The following is a 23,294-nucleotide window of genomic DNA, read 5'->3' as shown; positions in this document are numbered from 1 at the left end:
TATTACAATCACAGTAGGAAAACCACCTGTGTTCAAACATTCAGACACCCCGGTATTGAGTAAAATGCAGGATGTATTCAGGACCAAAAGAGGGGTCATTCTTCTTCTTGGGTGAGAACTATGTGGAAGGATGAACCTGGAAAGGTAGACTGAAATTAAGTTGTGAGACAATTGAATGCTGTGCCCAGCCAGGAGTTTGCCTTTATTTTGTGTGCTTTTTAGGTCCGTTTGCTTTCCTGAGGAAGACCCAAAAGGATGGTATTGTCATTTTACTATAGTGTGTAGGTGTACAGCCTTACAAACGGGTTTTTGGTGTCATATTTAGAAGGGATCATCTCTTAGGAGATTAGCCTTATCTGAAATTATGGTGCATGCTTGCCTGCTCAGTCGCTTCAGTCGTGTCCCACTCTTTTCAACCCCATGGACAGTAGCCTGCCAGGCTCCTCTGTCCATGGGATTCTCCAGGCAAGAATATTGGAGTGGGTTGCCATTTCCTCCAGGGGATCTTCCCCACCCAGGGATTGAACCTGTGTCTATTGCATTGAAAGGGAGCATTCTTTACCACTAGGCCACCTGGGAAGCAAGGTGGTAGGCAGTTATCTCATTTATTACATAATAAATAAATCCCTGCGAGTGAAGCTCTGGGGGAAACCGAAGAATCTGAAAAGTTCTTAAGATCAAGGCGCAGAGTAGGGGAGGTAAATAAGTATGCATTTCATGGCATAAAACAAGAGAGCCACATTCGTCACAGAGAAGGGCTGTTCTTGGTGAAGGGGACCCAGACCACTGGAAATGTACACAAACGTGCATATGTCCAGGCCCCCTTCCTGAACAGCGGAGGGATGGATGGTGGCAACAGCCGTCTTGGAGAGTGATGTCTTTCTCTGAGTGCTGGAACCCATCACCCCTACCCAGGACGGGTCCTGTAGGCAGAAGACGGGGTTGCACTTCAAAACCCACGTCGGGGAGAGGGAGTGATATACTTAAGAGAGTGGAGGTAAACACTTGGAACGTGGTGACCAGAAAAGAGAGTCCAAGGGAGGAGCAGGTAAAGCGCCCCAGCATTTCTATGAACGTGTGACAGGAAGTGCTCCATTAGAGGCGGTCACGTGGGCAGCGTGGAGGTGGGACGCGCCCTGGTCCATGTGACACAGGAAAGAATGTGACATCACTTGATGGGCCTTTTTGGGGTCTGAAAGGCCTTGACAGTGTTTGACCAGTGTGACCATCCCCTGGTGCTTTCTGAGTGGACCAGAAAGCACGGTATGCCCACATCCATGCTTCACGATCAATGCAGTTGAATATTGGGGCTTAAGGTTTAGTGGAAAGATGGTAAATTCTAGTTGTCGATAGTGAACTGCTGAATTGAATTTTTCTGCTTTCAACCCGGTGGTTTGGTAATATGGAAGCAGTTCAATTAATTGTCAATTCTTTTAAAAGAAAATTATTCTGGAAAACAAAGGGGAAGCGAAGGAATAGTCTGTATAGAATCCCTTAAAGAAGTATTTCTTTATTTATTTCTTAGAATGTTTGTCTGCTGGGATGATCTATCCTTTTGATAACTTCAGGCAACTTCAGTGACTGATTCTAAGTAAATTGAATTACTTGAACTAAAATTAGATAATTGGGAAGAAATGTTAACAGTACAGAAACACAATTTTGAAATATCATTAAATTTAATTTTTAAAACCGTTCTGTTGAGTTTATTTGATATATTACCAAATAATTTATTTCTTCAATACTAGAATCAGTTACCACACTTAATCTATTTGGTGAAGATATTATGTTGTTTAGTCACTAAGTCATGTGCGACTCTTTTGCAATCCCATGGACTGTAGCCTGCCAGGCTCCTCTGTCCATGGGATTTCCCAGGCAAGAATATTGGAGTGGGTTGCCATTCCCTTCTCCAGGGGATCTTCCTGACTCAAGGATCAAACCCGAGTTTTCTGCATTGGCAGGCGGATTTTTTACCACTCAGTCATCTGGGAAGCCCAAAGATATTATAAACTACTTTAAAAATGAATCTCTTAAAATTTACACCTAAATCTTTATAATTTAAATGTTTGTTTCTTAGCAAATCTAACAAGGGATAAACTGAAGGAATACAGAGTGAAGTAAGCCAGAAAGAAAAACACCAATACAGTATACTAACGCATATATATGGAATTTAGAAAGATGGTAACAATAACCCTGTGTACGAGACAGCAAAAGAGGCACTGATGTATAGATCAGTCTTATGGACTCTGTGGGAGAGGGAGAGGGTGGGGAGATTTGGGAGAATGGCATTGAAACATGTATAATATGTATGAAATGAGTCGCCAGTCCAGGTTCGATGCACGATACTGGATGCTTGGGGCTGGTGCACTGGGACGACCCAGAGGGAGGGTATGGGGAGGGAGGAGGGAGGACGGTTCAGGATGGGGAACACAGGTATACCTGTGGCGGATTCATTTCGATATTTGGCAAAACTAATACAATATTGTAAAGTTTAAAAATAAAATTAAAAAAAAAAAAGAAAAGAAAAAAAATGGATTTTAATCAAGAGATTTTTGAATAATACTGTCTATTAATGTTTTTACTCTTTGCAAGTCAACTATGGGACAAAACTGAAATTAAAGGTTTTTTTTTTTCTTAAAGAAGCACACTGGCAGTTTCAGATTTCTGTATTCTGGACATCATGTCTTTCGTGTGTAAGTTGTAGTCTTGGGTCAGCAGTTCTGTGTGGGAGAGTCTGGCCACAGGAACTTGCTTTTCCTTCTCCCCTTTAGTCACTGAAGACTTCCTTCCTTTTTCTTTGGGCCTCATTGCCCTTGGCCGTGGCCTCTGGATGCTCCTGTTTTCTCTTTGCCAGGTCCAGCTGAGGCTCTGATCTATAACAACCCCCCCCTGGTGGAGAGAAGGGAGGCAAAAGCAGGTCTTAGACCAGGGCCAGGATCGCATGCCCTCTCCTGCACAGTGCCATTTCCCACCTCCTGGGATGAAACACGCAGGGTAGTTTTTACTGACACGTGTGGAGCTTACCTCAACCTTTTATATGTGTTTCCCATAGTCCACCCACAGCACAGAATGGTGGGAGGAGAGGTGAGGGCTGGCATGTCTTCAGTCCCACTCATACTACAGGAGAGAGATTTTCTTGACGTTTAGTTCAAATCTCTCATCACATTTTTTTCTCTACATGTAGTAGTTAGATCCTATAGAGTCATCTTTGTTTTGAATGAATAGAATGGGAAGAATTTGTGAAGAATGATGTATATGTATATATTTGTTCATTCGCTTAGTAGTATCCGACTTTGTGACCCCATGGACTGTAGCCTGCCAGGCTCCTCTATCCATGGGATTCTCCAGGCAAGAATACTGGAGTAGGTTGCCATGTCCTCCTCCAGGGGATCTTCCTGACTCATGGATCAAATCTGGGTCTCCTGCGTTGCAAGCAGATTCTTCACCATCAGAGCCGCCAGGGAAGACTTAGTATAAATAGACTAATGTTAAATACATTTTAACTGTCTGCTTTGTTTTTCTAACAGGTTATGAAGTTCATGGGATGGAGAAAATACCAGAAGAAGGACCAGCACTGATCATTTTTTATCACGGAGCTATTCCCATAGATTTTTACTACTTCATGGCTAAAATTTTTATTCATAAAGGCAGAACTTGCCGAGTAGTAGCGGATCACTTTGTCTTTAAAATTCCAGGTAAACTTTCACTGTAGCTGGTGATAGAAGAATATTTAATGAACACGACCAATTATGTGACAGTCTGTGTATCTTTGAGTTCTCTATTAATAGTATTACATGGAAAATCTTTTTGCCTTTTTAGGGTAGTACACTTGGAACTCCAATTTGGGAGTATCTGTTTTAGGTAATATATCTAAATATAAAAACATTATGGCCAAAAATGTTATCTAATTTCTTTCTTTATTAATAAGTATTTAGTCATTATTTTTCAAAGTTAAATCCTAAAATGTAACTTTTGCCAAACAATATATATTTTGGTATAGAAGGTAGTTAACTTTTCATATGGTGAATTTTTCTATGAGGTATTGATTTGAGAGTTTACTTCTACAGTAATCAGGTTTTGATTACTGTCAGTTGGATAGCAAATGAAAATTAGTGAAATAAGCTAGCCAGGATATATTTTGTCTTTACATAGTAACATAATATTGCCTCAAAAATCCTAATCTATATAGCCTATTATGTCTCTTATTGTATTTGACTTGCGTGGTAGAATTAAAACTCTTGAGATTGAGGACTACATTCTTTGTAATATTCATGTTCCTAAAGGCTTTGTGCCTTGTAAAGAAGATTCATAGGGGGACTTCTCTAGTGGCGCAGTGGTTACGACTCCGTGCTTCCACTGCAGGGGGAACAGGTTTGATCCCTGGTCAGGAAACTAAGACCCTGCATGCTGTGTGGTGTGACCCCCCAAAACACAATAAAATAAAAATAAAAAGATTAATAGGAAATTCCCTGGTGGTCCAGCAGTTAAGACTCTGTGCTTTCGCTGCTGAGGGCACAGGTTCAATCCTGGTTGGGGAACTAAGATCCCACAGGCCATACGGTACAGCCAAAAAAGAAAAAAAAAATTAGTAAACTGAATGGTTTCAAACATGATAGGAATTTTTAAAGAATCATTCTAAAGTAAACTCACTGAGATTTTCTTCTGTCACTACATTACTGGGAACAAGCCAAGAAAATTTATAGCATGTTTTCTGGATTAATAAAAGCAAAAGCCAACCCTCAGCCAGCTAAGCCCCAGACAGTGCATGAAATAACAGTTCACTTAGTGCCTCTCACATACATGGTTAATGCTTCCAGTGTCCCTGTGTCGCTACAAAAGCCATCTTTTTTTATACACAAAGTACTTTGTGTATAAAGTAAGTTGGCTATAAAAGATATTTCTTTAGAAAGTAACATGATCACTTTATAATAGACTTGGAAACTAGAGGAAATAACATCATTACATGGTCTTATCAAGCTAACATGTACCCAGTTATCATTTTGATGTATTTTGCTTCATTTTTAATTTGTACTTTTTCATTTTATGTAAACTATTTTGTGTTCTTTTAAAAAAAATTAATGCAACATTAACATTTTTCCATGTTTTATAAAGAACATTTTTAACATATGACTAAAATATTTACTTGTTTTCTCTTATGAAACATTAGGTTGCTTCCATTTTTTAAATATACACAATAGAATATGAGGGGCTCCCCTGGTGGCTCAGCAGTAAAGAATCTGCCTGCAGTACAGGAGCTGCAGAAGATGTGGGTTTGATCCCTGGGTCAGGAAGATCCCCTGGAGGAGGAAATGGAAACCCACTCCAGTATTCTTTGCAGTCCTTAGGGCTGCAAAGAGTCAGACACAACTGAAGCAACTTAGCATGCATGCAAAAGAATGTGAATATTTTTATTTAGCATTTGACTCTAATGTTTTCCCTCTTTATAATCTTTATGATCTTATAATATTTTATTAAACCTTCCCTATTTATTCATTTACCTTGAGAGTGCATCGAGTGAGATCAGTGAGCTTTTAACAGAAGATAAAAATTATCTCTTCTCAATAGTACTGATAATCTTGCCTCAGACCCTTAAACCTATGAGCAGTTTGGCTATTCTGCACAGTTTTCACTCTCCATCCACATATTTCCCAGTCTCACAGGACTATGTTATGAACATCAGTCCTCTAAACTTTCAGTTTAGAGTTTGGTTAAAATATTTAACTACTGATAGGATTATTTCTTTCATCCATAAGTAGTTGTAATTTGAAAAACTGTACCATATTAAGACTGGAATGAATTGTTCCCAAGCCAAACAGTAACATTATTAAAAGCTCTTAGTGATATTGCTATTATTGTTGAATTAAAAAGTTTTATTGTTAAATTAGGTCTATGTAACTTTTAATTTTGGGGGCTTCTGTGGTGGCTCAGATGGTAAAGTGTCTGCCTGTAACACAGGAGACCCAGCTTCAATCCCTAGGTTAGGAAGATCCCCTGGAGAAGGAAATGGCAACCCATTCCAGTACTCTTGCCTGGAAAATTCCATGGACGGAGGAGCCTGGCAGGCTACAGTCCATGGGGTTGCTTTTAATTTGGATAGATTTAACTGTGGCCTGCCAGTTTGGGTAGGTCCAGGTCAGTTAAATTCACTTCTCCTCAGTGACTCTTTCATGGGGTTAATGGAAGGTTAGATGGGTGGTTGCTGACCCCTCTCATAAATGCTGTGGACAGTGTTTGCCTATGACACGCACTGGAAGAGCTTTAGACTAGACACTCGTAGACCGGAATCTCTGCCCTGCCCTTTGCCAAATATGTGCCTTTGAGCAAGCCTCTCAATTCTCTGAGCCAACTTTCCTCCTCTGCAAAATGGGGATAAAAATCCCTATTTTCTCAGGTTCTTGGGGGTTTTAATTAAGAATTTGGATATGCAGCCAGAGTTGTAGGTGATTGTGAAGGAGGTGATCAGTAAGACATTGCTATTAATTTACCAGCAATATTGATCTTAGATTACCCTTAAGAGTTCCTGTTGGTTTAAAAAAAGTAAAATAAGAACTTACTGATTTAAGTATAGCGACTACATTATGTAGGTTGTGAAAACTTTTGTTCTCAGAAAATTGGACAAAAAGTACTTAAGATGTATCTTCATGCTAATATATCTTACAGGGTTTAGCTTATTACTTGATGTATTTTGTGCTATTCATGGACCGAGAGAAAAATGTGTTGAAATCCTGCAGAGTGGTCACTTGCTAGCTATCTCACCAGGTGGTGTTCGGGAAGCACTGATGAGTGACGAGACCTACAACATTGTGTGGGGTAATCGGAAAGGCTTCGCTCAGGTTGCAATCGATGCAAAAGTGGTGAGTTGTATAAAACTGATTATTAAAGGAAAGCTAGGTCAACTTTAAAATAAATGCTTAAGTAGCCAAAGTATATCAGAATTTAGATCCTGTCTTTGCACTACTTTAAAAAGTAGTGTCTGTAACTCATAACAATAGAGATATAGTCCTTATACCTGGGAAGCCATCTTTATAAAAATTTAGTCTGGGAATTTGCAAATACCTAGAAAAGCTTTATTTTACACTTCAAAATCCAGCTTATTATATTCAGATTTATGAAATTTTTGTATTCCTTCAGTTATACTCTTTTCATGAGTATAATCAGTCCAATTCTGTGTAGTTTAATCCTTTGAGTTGACATATTTCAGTGATAGCTGTTAGTTGGTTTCATTATAATCCTTGTGTCTATGACCAATTTATAACAATAGAACTCAAGTAATATATGACTCCTACCATTTTTCATCAGCAAATGTGATCAGCTATCTAATAGTATGAATAAAGATGAGAAATAGATATTGGTGTAATTTAGAGCTTTTAAAAAAGAATGAATTTGTCAATAAAGTGACAGTTCCTCTGGGAGTCACTGTAATTATTCTTAGTAAACTGGAGAATCTGAATGTCATCTGTCCTTTTCTTTTGCTTTGGAAAGTATTTCTCAGCTTTTTGGTCTCCATAGTGTACTTTGTCCTATGAAACACTTACTACTTATGGGATGTTTCTTCTTTGTTTTTTCTTTATTTTCATTTTAGATTGTCTGTCAGAAAAAGAAATCGTGGCACTTGCCAAGGTGGTTTTCTTTTTCCAGGCCAGTTAGAGACTGCTGCCCATACTTTCACATTTTTGTTTTTTTGTGTGTGTGTTTCCATTGCTGTCATGTAGACACCAGTTTAGACCCTTAACTTGACTATTTATCTTGCAAATACAGACCTTTGATTAAAAAAGAAAGGATTATGGATGTCTCCTTCTAACCCAAAAGCAACATTTAAGGAAGAATGGACATTTTTCCTTTATTTTTTAAATCACAGAGTTACAATAAAATATAATACATTGCGCTCTATTCTCTACTGTGCATATTTGTATGTGTAACTCCTAGAAGATAGTGCTTTATCAGTGTGATCTTGGTGTGAGTTAATGTACTTGGCCAAGTGTTCTCTAATGGGCAACATAAAAATTTAAACTCTATTGTCCTACAGTAGGCTATACACTTCCTTAGGACAAAGCCATCTTTTTATAGTCTGAGTTCTGAGTACAATGATTAGCACTTAGGCTCTGTGTATTTGTTGAATTGATTTTGTAAACACAATATTAAACACTGTAAGAAAGGACCCTTTGGAATTTAAGTCTAGGTTAATAGTATTACTGATACAGAAAATTAATTTATAGCCTATTTTCTAAAAAATCTTATGTATTAAGATAGAAAACAAAACTTTAGACTTTATGAATACTGTGGACACAAGATGATATATACACAGTTGTTCAGAAATTAAGGCTAATCAGTATAAATGTACACTGAGCCAATGACAAAAGCTAAAAACCTAGCTCAATTTTCAGGTTTATATTTTGAGAGAATTATTTCTTCCAAGGTGTAAGATAAAAGCTAGAAAAGCTTTATTTTACACTTCAAAATCCAGCTGTAAATCTATTGACGAAAATAGATTTGGAATCACCCACATTGATCATGGGACTCTAATTCTTCATCCTTAAGTAACGTTTTAAGGACCTTTGCCTGGAAGAAGGCTTGATAGAAAGAAATCACATAAAGAAAGAAACCCTTTCATCAATCCTTGAGTTTCTAGGTAAATAAGATAACCTAGATCATTTAAGGTTTTGGTACAAAACTTGAGAAAATTTAATGAACAGTCCTTTACAAGTTAATCAACAAAAATCTTTAACGTTGCTGGCTTACATCATAGCAGTGTATTGTTGATAAGACTTACATCACCCCCAACCTTTCTTAGCGCTTTTAAAGGCTTTGCATTGGTGCCCTGCACAGTAAGTAGGTGACGTATGTGATTATTCCAATGTTGCAGATGAGGAAACTCAGGCACAGAGAGATGGAGGGACCGAAGCAGAGCTTGCAGTTCAGGACGGCAGGCAGCCAGTGCACTTCACAGTGAGTCCGCCCACCCTGAGCTTAGAGGTCCTTCCAGGCCCAAGAGGGAAGCCTTTCAGTCGCATGTGGCCACAGCTGTAAATGGCACCAGTAACTTATTTAGAAAAGCCTTTGCTCGGTCTCACAGAATTACCATAAACTTTGAGTCAGAATTTAAGACAGTTGTTGCAGGGTTAGCTGCATTTAAATTGTATAATAACAAAGTAATGGAAATTCAAATGAAAAAAATCTAGATTGTCAATGGAGGTTCACAGAATATTGATAGCAAATATTTAAGGTTCATGTGAAAATTATAGGCGTTTTGGTATAATCTACATCACTCTTTTGTACTGTGGTGTTGGAGAAGACTCTTGAGAGTCCCTTGGACTGCAAGGAGATCCAACCAGTCCATTCTAAAGGAGATCAGTCCTGGGTGTTCTTTGGAAGGAATGATGCTAAAGCTGAAACTCCAGTACTTTGGCCACTTCATGCGAAGAGTTGACTCATTGGAAAAGACTCTGATGCTGGGAGGGATTGGGGACAGGAGGAGAAGGGGACGACAGAGGATGAGATGGCTGGATGGCATCACCGACTTGATGGACATGAGTCTGAGTGAATTCCTTGAGTTGGTGATGGACAGGGAGGCCTGGTGTGCTTCGATTCATGGGGTCGCAAAGAGTCGGACACAACTGAGCGACTGAACTGAACTGAAATCATTTTTTGTGAATCCCTGAGAATTCCGACTTTGTTGAGAATTTTTAGGTAACATTATACCTAAATAAGTTGGGATAAAAATGAGCCTGTGTACTCTAATTGGAAAACAGATAACAGATGTAAAAGAAGATAGCATTTGTTTCAGTAATATTTTTATGTGTATTATCTTAATCTATAAAAAAGCTTGAGATGGGATAATTCTTATTACTGTCCCTGTTTCATACATAAAGAAACTGAGGTGTAGTGAGTGACCTGCCCACTTACATTTTTGTGGCAAAGACTCCAAGACCACTGTATTTCCTGAGAGGAATTTTAACAAAATACACAGTCTCTCCCTCTCACATACATGTACAAATTGTTAACATACATTAACAATTTGATTCTAGGTTACTGATGCAACTACCTTGTTATACGAAGCGTCACAAAGAAAGGAGTGAACTACAGTACTTAATTGTAATAACGGTAATGCTTGTAGCTGTAAGGCAGCAAGCTTGAACATGAATATAGAAACCACAGACCCAGGGTACAGCCTGGAGTACTAAGCCTGTAGGGTAAGCTTTCTCCTGTTTAGTGTCTTCTAGAAATGCCCAGCCTCTGGAGAGTTAGCCATTAAAGGATGATAATACAACTTAAAGAGCCTTTTGATGAGGGTGAAAGAGGAGAGTGAAAACAGTGGCTTGAAAAATCAACGTGAAAAAAACAAAGATCATAGCATCTGGTCCCATCACTTCATAGAAGGGAAAAAAGTGGAAGCAGTGACAGATTTTATTTTCTTGGCTCTGAAATCATTATGGACGGTGACTGCAGCCATGAAATTAAAAGATGCTTGTTCCTTGAAAGGAAAGCTATGACAAACCTAGTGCATGTGTTCTAAGTTGCCTCAGTCGTGTCTGACTCTGTGACCCTGTGGACTGTACCTCACAAGGCTCCTCTGTCCATGGGATTCTCCAGGCAAGAATACTGGAGTGGGTTGCCATTCCCTTCTCTAGTGGATCTTCCTGGCACATGGATTGCATCTACATCTCTTATGTCTTCTGCATTGGCAGGTGGGTTCCTTACCACTAGCACCACTTGGGAAGCCCCATGACAAGCATAGACAGTATATTAAGAAGCAGAGACATCATTTTGCTGACAAGGGTCTGTATAGTCAAAGCTGTGGTTTTTCTAGCAGTCAAGTACAATGTGAGACTTGGACCATAAAGAAGGGTGAACACTGAAGAATTGATGATTTTGAATTGTGGCGCTGGAGAAGACTCTTGAGAGTCCCTTGGACTGCAAGGAGATCAAACCAGTCAATCCTAAAGGAAAGTAACCCTGAATATTCATTGGAAGGACTGATGCTGAAGCTGAAGCTCCAGTACTTTGGCCACCTGATGCGAAAAGCTCACTCATTGGAGAAGACCCTGATGCTGGGAAAGATTGAGGATAGGAGGAGAAGGGGGCGACAGAAGATGAAATGGTTGGATAGCTTCACCAACTCACTGGATGAGAATTTGAGCAAACTCCAGGAGATAGTGGAGGACAGAGGAGTCTGGTGCGCTGTAGTCGGTGAGGTCACAAAGAGTCAGGCATGACTTAGTGACTGAACAACAACTACAAATGCATCCTGAAGAATCTTTATAAAGTACACCCTTCGATGCAAACTTTGGGCTTAATGCCAGAGTAAATCTGGCAGAACTGGTTGGAGAAGGCAAAGTGGTATATATGTGAGCTGGAAGTTTTCTGTTCCTTCTTGGGCATCTTATCTTCTCAACTCTGAAGACATTATGCAACTGTTTAAAATATTAGGATTCCAGCTGTCGCTTTATTCTACAAAACTAGTGGTGGTTTTAGAAAAATCGTAATCTGGATTTTTTTACAGAAGAGTCAGTCTACTTTGTCTTAGGTGTTAGTTTTGTGAATGAACTCCAGCAGATTTTAAATTCTTCCTCGGACTGCTTTTCTTTACATGACTTCCCTCTATCCTAACTGGTTTTTAAAATGCCTGCTGTCTGTTTCCTACCCTTTGTTTTCAGAGAATACAAGTGAATTCCTCAGAATTTTCTTTCTGTTCTGTCGATTCATACCTTCTGTGGTTTGTCCATTACACTGTCTGTTAGCACCTACTTTTTCTGGGCAGTGTTCCAGGTGCTGGGGATCCAACTGTGAATGAAACAAAGTCTCTGCTGTCGGCTACAGAGATAATAAATAAGTGATCAGTTAGGTATATGTGAGGGAGTAAGTTTTATGAAGAAAGCTGTGCCTGCAGAACCTTTCCTTCAGCCCACCACTTTTTACTGCTTTCCAAAGCTGAAAAGGAACAGCTTTTTAAATGTCAGCTTATGTAAATATTTCAAGCCCTGCTCACTAAGGCAGGTCACTCTGATTTAGCAAATGCTGATGGTAGACTGTAAGTGAAGTGACACTTGCCCTTCCCCACCAATTTTATCTATTCTAAACATCATTTAATTCAGTATGTTTTGTGTACATTTTAAAGTATTTTATTCAATTTTTTATCTACTTCAGTTTCATACGGTATAATCTCCTTACATGGTCCTTTGCTACTTAATCCATTATTTTATGATTAGATAAGGCCTCCATTTTAAGTGAGTGAAGTCGTTCAGTCATGTCCGGCTCTTTGCAACCCCGTGGACTGTAGCCTGCCAGGCTCCTCCATCCATGGTATTTTCCAAGCAAGAATACTGGAGTGGGTTGCCATTTCCTTTTCCAGGGGATCTTCCTGACCCAGGGATCGAACCTGGGTCTCCCACATTGCAGGCAGACTGTTTATCATCTGAGCCACCAGGGAATCATATTTAATCATTGATATTCATGGAAAAATAAAAACCATGAACTCGTGAACAGATATCCTCCAAAATTAATGATATGAAGAGTTTATATATACACACACACACACACATATACGCTTTTCCTATTTTTTTGGTGTTGAGTCTTACACATGGGTTCCTCTGGTGGCTCAGCAGTAAAGAATATGCCTGCCAGTGCAGGAGATGGGGATTCAATCCCTGGTCTGAAAGATCACCTGGAGAAGGAAGTGCCAACCCACTCCAGTACTTTTACCTGGAGAAACCCATGGACAGAGGAGCCTGATGGGCTACAGTCTATGGGATCACAAAAAGAGTCAGACACAGCTTAGCGACTTAACAACAATTTGTACAGTTTTCATTGATATTGAACATTTTCAGATTTAATAAGCTCACACCAAAAAAAATGGTGTTTCACTAATTTCAGGACAGCATCTTGCCAAAACTTATTTAAAATTATATAAATTTCCCCATAGAGAGAATTTCTGTCTTGTAACTTTTTCTTCATTGAGCATACTATTCAGTACCCCCACTAAAACCAGTTTAATTATCATTCATTTTACTCAATGACATCGATGATTACTTTAATCCTTGAGTTTCAGGAGTTCATATAGAATGATAGCAAAGTTGGCAAATGAAATATTGCATATTACCACTAGAGGGTAGTGTTTCCAATTTATATATATATATTTATAAATACCACGTTAATTTTACTCAATAAATCACACTAGTGGTAACAGTATATTTTTATTTTTTAAAATACCTTAGTTTTGTGACTTAAACAGGCCCTTAAAATTTTGCAATAGTGACTTAATGGAGACATCAAATGGATTAATGTATTTACTTTTTAATTCAAATTCTCTCTTTAGCCCATTATTCCTATGTTTACACAAAATATTCGAGAAGGATTTAGATCACTTGGAGGAACAAGTAAGTTCTGATTCATATGGTTTTTCTAAGTATAACTGTAATATTTAGAATGTAATATTTTAAATATTTGGACTTTTAAATGCTATGCAGAAACCTTTTGAATTTATTTTAGAAAATGCATATACTATCTAGGTATTTTTCTTTTTTAAATCTAAGTGATAACTGGTTCTAAGTGATGGCAGTTCTAGGTGTTCAATTTTTGTTGAGTCTCATATATACTGAAGATTATTTACCATGGGCTTTTAAAAATTGCACAGTAAATTTTCTAATTCTGTGTTAAACCATATTGTTGAGGTTTAGAACAGACTTACATATTACCCAGACTACATTCCTAACTCATTCCTGAAGAAGTTACAGCTTTAAAAATGGATGACAACAAAATACTGAATTAAGATTAGCAACCTAAGGAGATACCACTTGCTTTCATTTATTACTGTTACTTCTTGTTCTTTTTATTTTTTTGAACCATGATAAACTTACATCAAAGAGTTCTTTTTGCCTACCTTTAATTTTTGATAAAAATAGCTTTGAACCTAGCTATAGTAAGGATCGGAGAAGGCAATGGCACCCCACTCCAGTACTCTTTGCTGGAAAATCCCATGGACAGAGCAGCCTGGTAGGCTGCAGTCCATGGAGTCGCTAAGACTGAGCGACTTCACTTTCACTTTTCACTTTTGTGCATTGGAGAAGGAAATGGCAACCCACTCCAGTGTTCTTGCCTGGAGAATCCCAGGGACGGGGGAGCCTGGTGGGCTGCCGTCTGTGGGGTCTCACAGAGTCGGACAGGACTGAAGCGACTTAGCAGCAGCAGCAGCATAGGAAGGATAGCAATTAGATGTGCTTTCTGTTTGGAGTTTGTTGTTGGCTTACTTATTTCTATGAAATTTTCATGGTTTGTTTTGTACCCTGTGGTTTCTGTATTTGATTATATTTTGTGTCCTTAGCACTGTATTGTTAGTGTTCCTATCATATATAAATCCATCCTGAAAACCCTAAACTTCTACTGTTCCTTTTATGTCTAATGTGGGTGTGTAGTTGATATTATATTATGTTTTCTTAGGTCTTTTTTTTTCCAAATGTGAATAGAAAGGCAGGTTGATGTGATGTTTAACTTCTGTTGTATAATTGTTCCTTCTAATTTTCTTTCAGGTCATTTCTTTAGAATTTAAGTTGCATACCAGAAATCATTCCTAATTTTGTTCCTTTAACTGTAAAGTGGTTTTAAAATTTTTTGACTGCCTTTTTTATTTTAAAAGTTGAATATCTCAAAAATTTATGTGTAATAATGTATTGTTTTGAGTACTACTCTGAGTCTTATGGTATATTCTGTGTTTCCACATATAAACAGTGTTTTAAACTTTCAGTACAATTCATAATTGTATATTCCACGTTCCTTGCCTTTTGTGGATTGTTTTGTAAACTTACACAGTCTTAGCCCATCAATTTATTTTACATTACTACCACTTTTAATCTTGCTAAATTTCACACTTGGTCCTTAGCACTAATAATTCTTTTCCCTAATTTACAGTATTTTTAGTCTTAGTTTTTCAGTGTATTTTGGTCTCATGTTTATTTGAATTTATTTTATGGCTCCATTTTTTTCTTTTATTCATGTAAGTCACATATTTATGAGCCTCTAGACTGTTTAGCCTCTAACTTTTTGTCTTTATCTGTTTTGCAATAATAGTAATTAGTTTGTCTTTTAAAATTCTTATTTTTTGAAAGCTCATCTCCACTTCTACCCCCCATTAATAGACCTTATTTATTGAGCATTTTTAGGTTGACAGAAAAATAGAGCAGAAGGTACAGAGGGGCCCGCACACCTCACCACTCCCCAGTTTCTTCTGTCACTGACATCTTGCATTAGTGTGGCACATTTGTTACCATCAGGGAAAAGCTCCCCTTTAAAAAAATTGTATTAATTGCCAGGAGATGATACTGGGTGCCACCTTCCTTGAAGTCTTACATAATTCATTTGAAAGATTACAATTATATGCTCAGAATATGTAACACTTAAAAATGATTTCATTCCCTTTAAAACAGGGCTGTTTAGGTGGCTTTATGAAAAGTTCCGCTATCCATTTGCCCCCATGTACGGAGGTTTTCCTGTGAAGTTGCGTACGTACTTAGGTGATCCCATTCCATACGACCCAAAGATCACAGCAGAAGAACTAGCCGAAAAGGTAAATTATTCTTTCTTTAGTTTTAGGACATATTTTTACTTTTACTGAAAATGAACTCATTAATTCCACAAATGTGTTCTGGATCAGCAGTGACTTTTCCCCCAAGGGACATCTGCCTGTGTCTGGGGACATTTTTATTGTCACAGCGGACAGAACTCTGGAGGTGGTGGTGCCCTTGGTGTTCCGTGGGTAGAGGTCAAGGATGCTGCTAGATATTCTGTGGTGGGCAGGGCAGTCCCCACAGCGAAGAGCTGTTCTTTCTAAAATGTCAGTACTGTTGAGGTTGAAGTTCTTGGCCCTGATATTTAAAAAGTTTTTTAAGTGATGTTTAGAGGAAGAAAGCTTTGACCTCCATGAAAAGAAAGAAATTGCCTTTGTCTGGTAGAAGTACCTTGGGAGGAAAACGGACGCTTGTTTGTGAGTTGCGGAGTCAGGCTGTTCCAGTGCTGCTGTTTGCTCTGTGACTCAGGCAGGCCCCACCACCCTGCTCTAGTCTAGGGGAGAGACACAGAGCCCTCTCACTTGTACCCAGAGGGTCACAGGCGACTGATCACGTTCATTGTTGAAAAGTGTCTGCCGCCCAGTAAGTGCTCTGTGGATGCTGGCTACTGCTGCTATCCTAGGAACATACAGCCCCATGTAGAAGGTCAGTAACTAAATTGATGTTTTTAAGGTGATTCCCAGGTGGTTCAGTGGTAAAAGAATACACCTGTCAATGCAGGAGACGTGAGTTCAATTCCAGGGTTGGGAAGATCCCCTGGAGAAGGAAATGGCAACCCTCTCCAGTATTCTTGCCTGGGAAATCCCATGACAGAGGAGCCTGGTGGGCCATAGTCCGTGGGGTCACAAAGAGTTGGACACGACTGAGCAACTGAGCATGCGCGTGAGACTTTAGCACAATGCTGTGCTTGTGGCTTGATTTCTCAACCTGAGCACCGCTGACATTTTGTTGTGGGAGCTGGAAAGGGGTGAAACATCCATGAGCCTGCCAGAAAACTTCCTACTACTTTTTCCCTTCTGATTTCCCCCCTTCAGTTCTTTTTAGTGTTTACGGTGTGTAGGGCATTGCTGTGCACAATGCTAGGAAAATGCTAAGGTGTATCTTAAGGTATAGAAAGTTGCCATGCAGACAGTACCTGTAATTGAACTGTAATGAAGTGAATGAGGAAATATGGGTGCATAATATACCATTATATATATGTACCACAGCTTCATTATGCATTCATCTGTTGTTTGACATTTAGGTTATTCACATGTCCTGGCTATTAAAAACAGTGCTGCAATGAACACTGGGGTACATGTGTCCTTTTGACTTACGGTTTTCTCAGGGTATATGCCCAGTAGTAGGATTGCTGGGTCACATGGGGGAGGGGTTGGGAAAGAGGCTCAAGAGGGAGGGGATATATGTATACATATAGGCGATTCACTTTGTTATACAGCCAGAAATTAACACAGCATTGTAAAGCAATGATAGTCCAAAAAAAATTAAAAAAAAATTAAAGAAACATGCTATGCACCTTGAAGAGTCACTGCATGAATGAAAGTTCAAGAACCTTCTGTACTAAACACAGTTTGCAACACTTCGTTATTTTTTGTATGTTTAGAATGCTGAAGGTTTTTGAAGTTAAATTAACAGTATTACATTAAAAAACAAAACTGAGAAAGAAGTCATTCATTCTGAGGATTGATAGATGCTAAGTTTGGGCAGACTTCTTTAAAGTACTGCTGCTAAGTCGCTTCAGTCGTGTCCGACTCTGTGCGACCCCATAGACGGCAGCCCACCAGGCTCCCCGTCCCTGGGATTCTCCAGGAAAGAACACTGGAGTGGGTTGCCATTTCCTTCTCCAATGCATGAAAGTGAAAAGTGAAAGTGAAGTCGCTCAGTTGTATCCTACCAGGCTCCTCCATCCATGGGATTTTCCAGGCAAGAGTACTGGAGTGGGTTGCCATTGCCTTCTCCGCTTTAAAGTACTAGTATATTAAAAAAAAGTATTAAAGTATAAATATAATAATAAATAAATAAATAATAATTTATTTATTATTAAATAGTAATAATAAAGTATTATATTAAAGTATACTATATTAAAGTACTATATATATCCTTACAAACTAAATATCTACATTGAGAACTAAAAGAATAACGGCTTTTCTTTTGCTTTCTTGATAGACGAAGGATGCTGTTCAAGCTCTGATTGACAAGCACCAAAGAATACCCGGAAACATAATGAGTGCTTTGCTAGAACGTTTTCGTAACAAACAAAAGATCAACCAGAAGACTCTTTAATACATTTATATTAATCTGTTTGTATCTATAGGACTGTATTCTGAATTTTGTAGGTTCTATAATTAGTATTTTTTTTTAAAAATCATGTCAAGAAGCATCTTTCATTGAACTTGTTTGCTTAAAATTATGTTGTCAATTATGTTTCTGCAATCAGTTGTGTCAAATTTAAACAGTAACTCACTACATGCATCATAATTCAGAAAATGATCATGGTTCTTTTTATAATTTTCTAATCATGTATCATAAACATAGATCCTTCAATCTATGATCTTCCCTGGTAGCTCATCTGGTAAAGAGTCTGCCTGTAATGCAGGAGACCCAGGTTTGATCCCTGGGTCGGGAAGATCCCCTGGAGAGGGGAATGGCTACCCACTCCATGCCTCATAATTTGGAAAATGATCATGGTTCTTTTTATAGTTGCCTAATCATGTATCCTACACATAGATCCTTAAAGTTTAGTTTATCAATAATAGCAGTGGAGGTTAAACAAACATTCCTAAATAATGCATCTAGTTTCTGCATCTCTTGCACTGAGCTAGTTTTGCAAGATGGCTTAACCTAGGGTTTTAGTACAGATGCTTAAGTTAGAGAAAAACAAGCTCTTTCCTCTGCTTCTCATTCCTTTCATGACCTTCAGCAAATCACATATTTTTGTGCCTCAACAATTCACTTTTTAAAAACATGTTAATCCTTTGGTGAGGAATATTGTTTTAACTCTTTATATTTGGTGTGATTGATATCCATAGTATGGAAATTATGACTGTATAAACTAAACAATACCAAGATCTTTTAGAAGTTTGTGTATTTATTTTGTCCATAGGATGTTTAAATTATTCCTTCAGATACGATGTCAAGTTGCCAAGCAACAATGAAAAAGATGTACTGTTTTTCAAACTGAGTAAAACAGAAATTAGGGAAAGTAAAATTTCTAATTATTGTGGTTATTCTTTTTAGTATTATATTTTTAATGAGAATCTGTAGACAAACCATAGAAGGTATGCTCTGCGTCGTCTGCCCTGTAATGTGGCATTTAATAGTGTCAGGTTAGAAATCACAGTCATGCCCTGCATTTCGTACTTTAGAAGCTGACTCTAGGCTGCTGACAGCCCCGGGAGAAAGCTCTGCTCTTCTCAGCATTCTGGCTCATTCAGCTTGACTCTGCATCCAGACGGATGGTTTATTGTTTCAATAAAAATATACTTGAATGATAAATTTATGTGAACATAGGGCTCTCTGAAAAATTAATGGGTTTCGATTTGTTGTCTCTTTGAAATCTGAATTTAAAAGTATTTAAACAGAATACTGCCAGGAATCAAATGCAGTATGTCCCTCTCCCTTTTTAAGATATTAAATTACTTGGATTTTTGTATACACTTTTGTATAACAAGTATGTATGTATGATATGTGTAATGTATGTACAATTAAGAAAAATAAAAAAAAGTAAAGCTGAATTGCAGTTCCTCTTCTTGTGAGATTACATATGTGACATTTTTTAAAATTTAAACTGATTTCTTGTTTTACTATATATGCTTTTCTCACCTAGAGTCATATTTCATCAATCTCAGCCATAATGAATAAACCTGACTTTTCACTGTAATAAATATATTTTAATTTCAGTGAAAAGTATCAACTAATTTGCAGCTTTTTTTCCCCTCTCGAGTAGTGAGCATTATTTTTTTTTTAATTCATCAATATTTCCAGAATAAAAAAATGGTCATAATATGAATGAGAATAATGTTTTTTTTTGGCAACTATTAGGTTTTAAAACCTGAAGAAAGAAGAACATTCATTGCTAATGTAGCAAAAGCCTTTATTTTTTTTTTACAGTATTGAAGTATACTGCTTTCCTTAAAACTTTTTTCTTCTCTGATACTCAGACAAGTATTAATAAGAAGGCTGTCTCATTTAATACAAAGTCTTTATCTATGCTATTGAATTTAAATGCCATTTAGAAGAATGAGGGGGCTTCCCTGGTGGCTACCCTGGTGGTAAAGAATCTGCTTGCAATGCAGGAGACCCAGGTCCGATCCCTGAGTCAGGGAGATCCCCTAGAGAAGCGAATGGCTACCCACTCCAGTATTCCTGTCTGGAGAAGCTCAGGGACAGAGGAGCCAGGTGAGCTACAGTCCTGGGGTTGCAGAGACACAACTGAACTTCTGTCACTTTAACTAGAAGATGGAAGGAATGCGACTAAATATAGACATAAGTAATATTATTATTAACATTATTGCATAATAATAATAGATCTATAATGAGACCCTCTGAAGTTAATGACATTTATGAACCATTGAAATAATAGATGTCTACAGGGATAAGTTGGGTGTGTTTTGTACTTGTGTATACGATTACTATTTTTAAAATACATTTTTTTTCTTAATGTATATGTTTTATGGAAGTACAGTTGACTTACAGTGTTTCAGGTGCACAGCAAGGTGATTCAGTTGTACAGGCACACATATTGTTTTGAAATTATTTTCCATTATAAGTTATTACAAGATACTGACTGTAGTTTCCTGTGCTATACAGTAAGCCTTTGTTGGTTGTTGCATGTCTGTTTTTTAAAGTTAGTAGTCTAGCATTCTATTCATACTAAGTGGGTGACATCTTTCAAGAAGCCCTGAATGCAGAGCTCTAAGGCACACCTATGGTCTTTCCTCAGAATGCACTGCGTGTGTGTGTGCACGCTCAGTTGTGTCTGACTCTTTGTGATCCCGTGGACTGCAGCCCTCCACTGTCCTCTGTCCATGGGATTTCCCAGGCAAGAATATGGAGTGGGTTGTCATTTCCTTCTTCTGATAAAATATACTTTTGTTACTTCTTTGTTATGGCAAAATATACACACCCAAATTTACAATTTGTTAAGCCCAGTTCTTCACTCAGGATGTCCATCTCCCCAGGAAACTAAGCGTTAAGTTAATTAAGATGACAGTTCTGTGTTTCTGGTCTGCATTTGGATCAAGTTCCATGTTATTAGAGGCTTCCCAGGTGGCTCAGTGGTAAGGAATCCCATCTGCCAGTACAGGAGACAAAGGAGACATGGGTTTGATCCTTGGGTCGGGAAGATCGCCTGGAGAAGGAAATGACAACCCACTCCAGTGTTCTTGCCTGGGAAATCCCATGGACAGAGGAGCCTGGCAGGCTACAGTCTGTGGGGTCACAAAGAGTCGGACACAGCTGAGCAACTGAGCTCACACATCTGTGTTCTTAACAAGGGTGACAAGCCTACATGTTACTACTCTCCCTTTTTCCCTCTTCCCATCACTTGATTTTAGTCATACATATTTTGTATTGTTTTAGTTTTTCTGCTCCTCACCCCCACTTTTCGACCCAGGGACTAAACACGCATCTCCTGCTTTGGCAGGAGGATTCTTTATGTGTATATCAGATCAGATCAGTCGCTCAGTCATGTCCCACTGTTTGTGACCCCATGAATCGCAGCACGCCAGGCCTCCCTGTCCATCACCAACTCCCAGAGTTCACTCAGACTCATGTCCATCGAGTCAGTGATGCCATCCAGCCATCTCATCCTCTGTTGTCCCCTTCTCTTGCCCCCAATCCCTCCCAGCATCAGAGTCTTTTCCAATGAGTCAACTCTTCACATGAGGTGGCCAAAGTACTGGAGTTTCAGCTTTAGCATCATTCCTTCCAAAGAAATCCCAGGGCTGATCTCCTTCACAATGGACTGGTTGGATCTCCTTGCAGTCCAAGGGACTCTCAAGAGTCTTCTCCATATATATATATATATATATATATATATATATATATATATATATATAGTGTTTGGCTGCACTGGGTCTTAGTTGTAGCATGTGCAGTCTTTAGCTGCAGCTCGCAAACTGTTAGTTGAGGCATGTGGGATCTGGTTCTCTGACCAGGGATTGAACCCAGGCCTCCTGCTTTGGGAGCATGGAGTTTTAGCCACTGGATCACCAGTTAACTCCCATCATTATTAGTATCAAGAATCAGCAAATTAAGAGTTGTATCACCGACTGTTGAGTCCTTGCTTCCTTGAAGAATACTTTTATAGTTACTGAATAAATGAGTGTATGAGAAGACCAAAATATTTTCTTGGGATAAAAAAATCACTTGACTGACTTCATATAAAAAAGCAATTTAATTGATTTGTAGAAAATGCACCATGGTATTTAAATCCCAAGCAAGAAGTTCTACTAGTTAAGAAATTAGAATCCGTTCAAAAATAGTTTGCTTTATTGATAAATCAAAAAAGTCTTGATTCCCCTAAAGATCAATGTCCAGAACTACATGAAAGCTAGAATGTAGACAGCAAATAAATTCTCTGTGTAAAATGTATTGAGTATCCTGCAAATCGAATCTAGGAATTGTTCGTTTCATTGATTGGTGCTGCCATCATGAAATGCTATAAAGAGGGATCTTTCAAGTATTCCAGGAAACAATTAAATGGATTTTGTGAAACCTGTGTGGGGTAACTTTGGGAAATGAACAGTGTTTTCTGTGTGTGTTCAAGACTGCAAAAGAATAATTGGCCTTAAATTTAGGCAAGTGTGGTATTGATTAAGTTTCTTGAGCCTCAAGCTGATGAAATACTATAATAGGCTGCACAGGGAGGTTGTGAATCCCAGAAAAGTTGTTGTTTTTTTTTTTTTTAAAGATAATACTACATGAAAGACACATTCCATCCATTTCCTCCTGGAAAAAACTTTACTTTCCCTCCTCCACCTGGGTCACATTTGAACCTGTATTCATTCTTTCTTTCCTACTAACATGGTCGATGCTAATTTTTATGAAAAAGATGGTTGACAAGATTTCCTTTTTGCATTATATCGTATTTATCTTGTTTTCATTTATTTATTTGGCTGCACTGGGTCTTCCTTGTGGCACTCGAAATTTTCAGTTGTGACACGCCAACCCTCAGTTGTGGCATGTAGGATCTAGTTCCCTGACTAGGGATCAAACTCAGGCCTCCTGCACTGGGACTGAAGCATCTTAGCCACTGGACCACCAGGGACGTCTTATAGGTTCACTCTCTGGTTAGGAGCTAAGATCCCACATGCCTCGCATACAAAAAAACAAAATATGAAACAGAAACAGTACTGTGACAAACTCAATAAAGATTTTTAAAAGTAGTCCACATTGAAAAAATATTTTTTAAAAAAGAAAAGAGCTTTGATTCACAAGTGAATCAAGTGGCTTGAACCTATTAAGTTTGAACTCCAACACGAGAGTCCATTGGTATCTTTGTTCTAGAGATTTTGCTTATTTTTAAAAATTTTTTCACTTTTATCTTTTCCTTTACTAGACTGCTGCTCAAAATAAACATAACTTTATTTTTTCTTGTAATGAAAAGTGAAAGTGAAGTCGCTCAGTCATGTCTGACTCTTTGGGACCCCCATGGACTGTAGCCTAACAGGCTTCTCAGTCTACGGGATTTTCCAGGCAAGAGTACTGGAGTGGGGCAAGAGTACTGGAGTGGGGCAA

At 38.3% G+C, this 23,294-nt stretch overlaps 1 protein-coding gene across 6 annotated transcripts in view; it reads left to right on the top strand.

Annotated features, from left to right (window-relative positions):
* TMEM68 (transmembrane protein 68) overlaps positions 1-19,288 on the top strand; it is a 35,802-nt gene extending 16,514 nt beyond the window's left edge. For 3 of the 6 annotated variants that reach the window (XM_010811999.4, XM_005215413.5, NM_001076009.1), the window contains 5 exon segments: positions 3,525-3,692; positions 6,658-6,851; positions 13,310-13,370; positions 15,414-15,553; positions 17,721-19,288. In XM_010811999.4, coding sequence (XP_010810301.1) covers positions 3,525-3,692; positions 6,658-6,851; positions 13,310-13,370; positions 15,414-15,553; positions 17,721-17,837 — 680 coding nt within the window. In that variant the 3' untranslated portion in view covers positions 17,838-19,288. 6 annotated transcript variants of the gene reach the window in all.
* Positions 19,289-23,294: the final 4,006 nt, after the last annotated feature.

Source organism: Bos taurus, chromosome 14 (assembly GCF_002263795.3).
Source record: "Bos taurus isolate L1 Dominette 01449 registration number 42190680 breed Hereford chromosome 14, ARS-UCD2.0, whole genome shotgun sequence".
In the NCBI taxonomy this organism is placed as follows: Eukaryota; Metazoa; Chordata; class Mammalia; order Artiodactyla; family Bovidae; genus Bos; species Bos taurus.
This window is presented reverse-complemented; position numbering and strand designations above follow the sequence as displayed.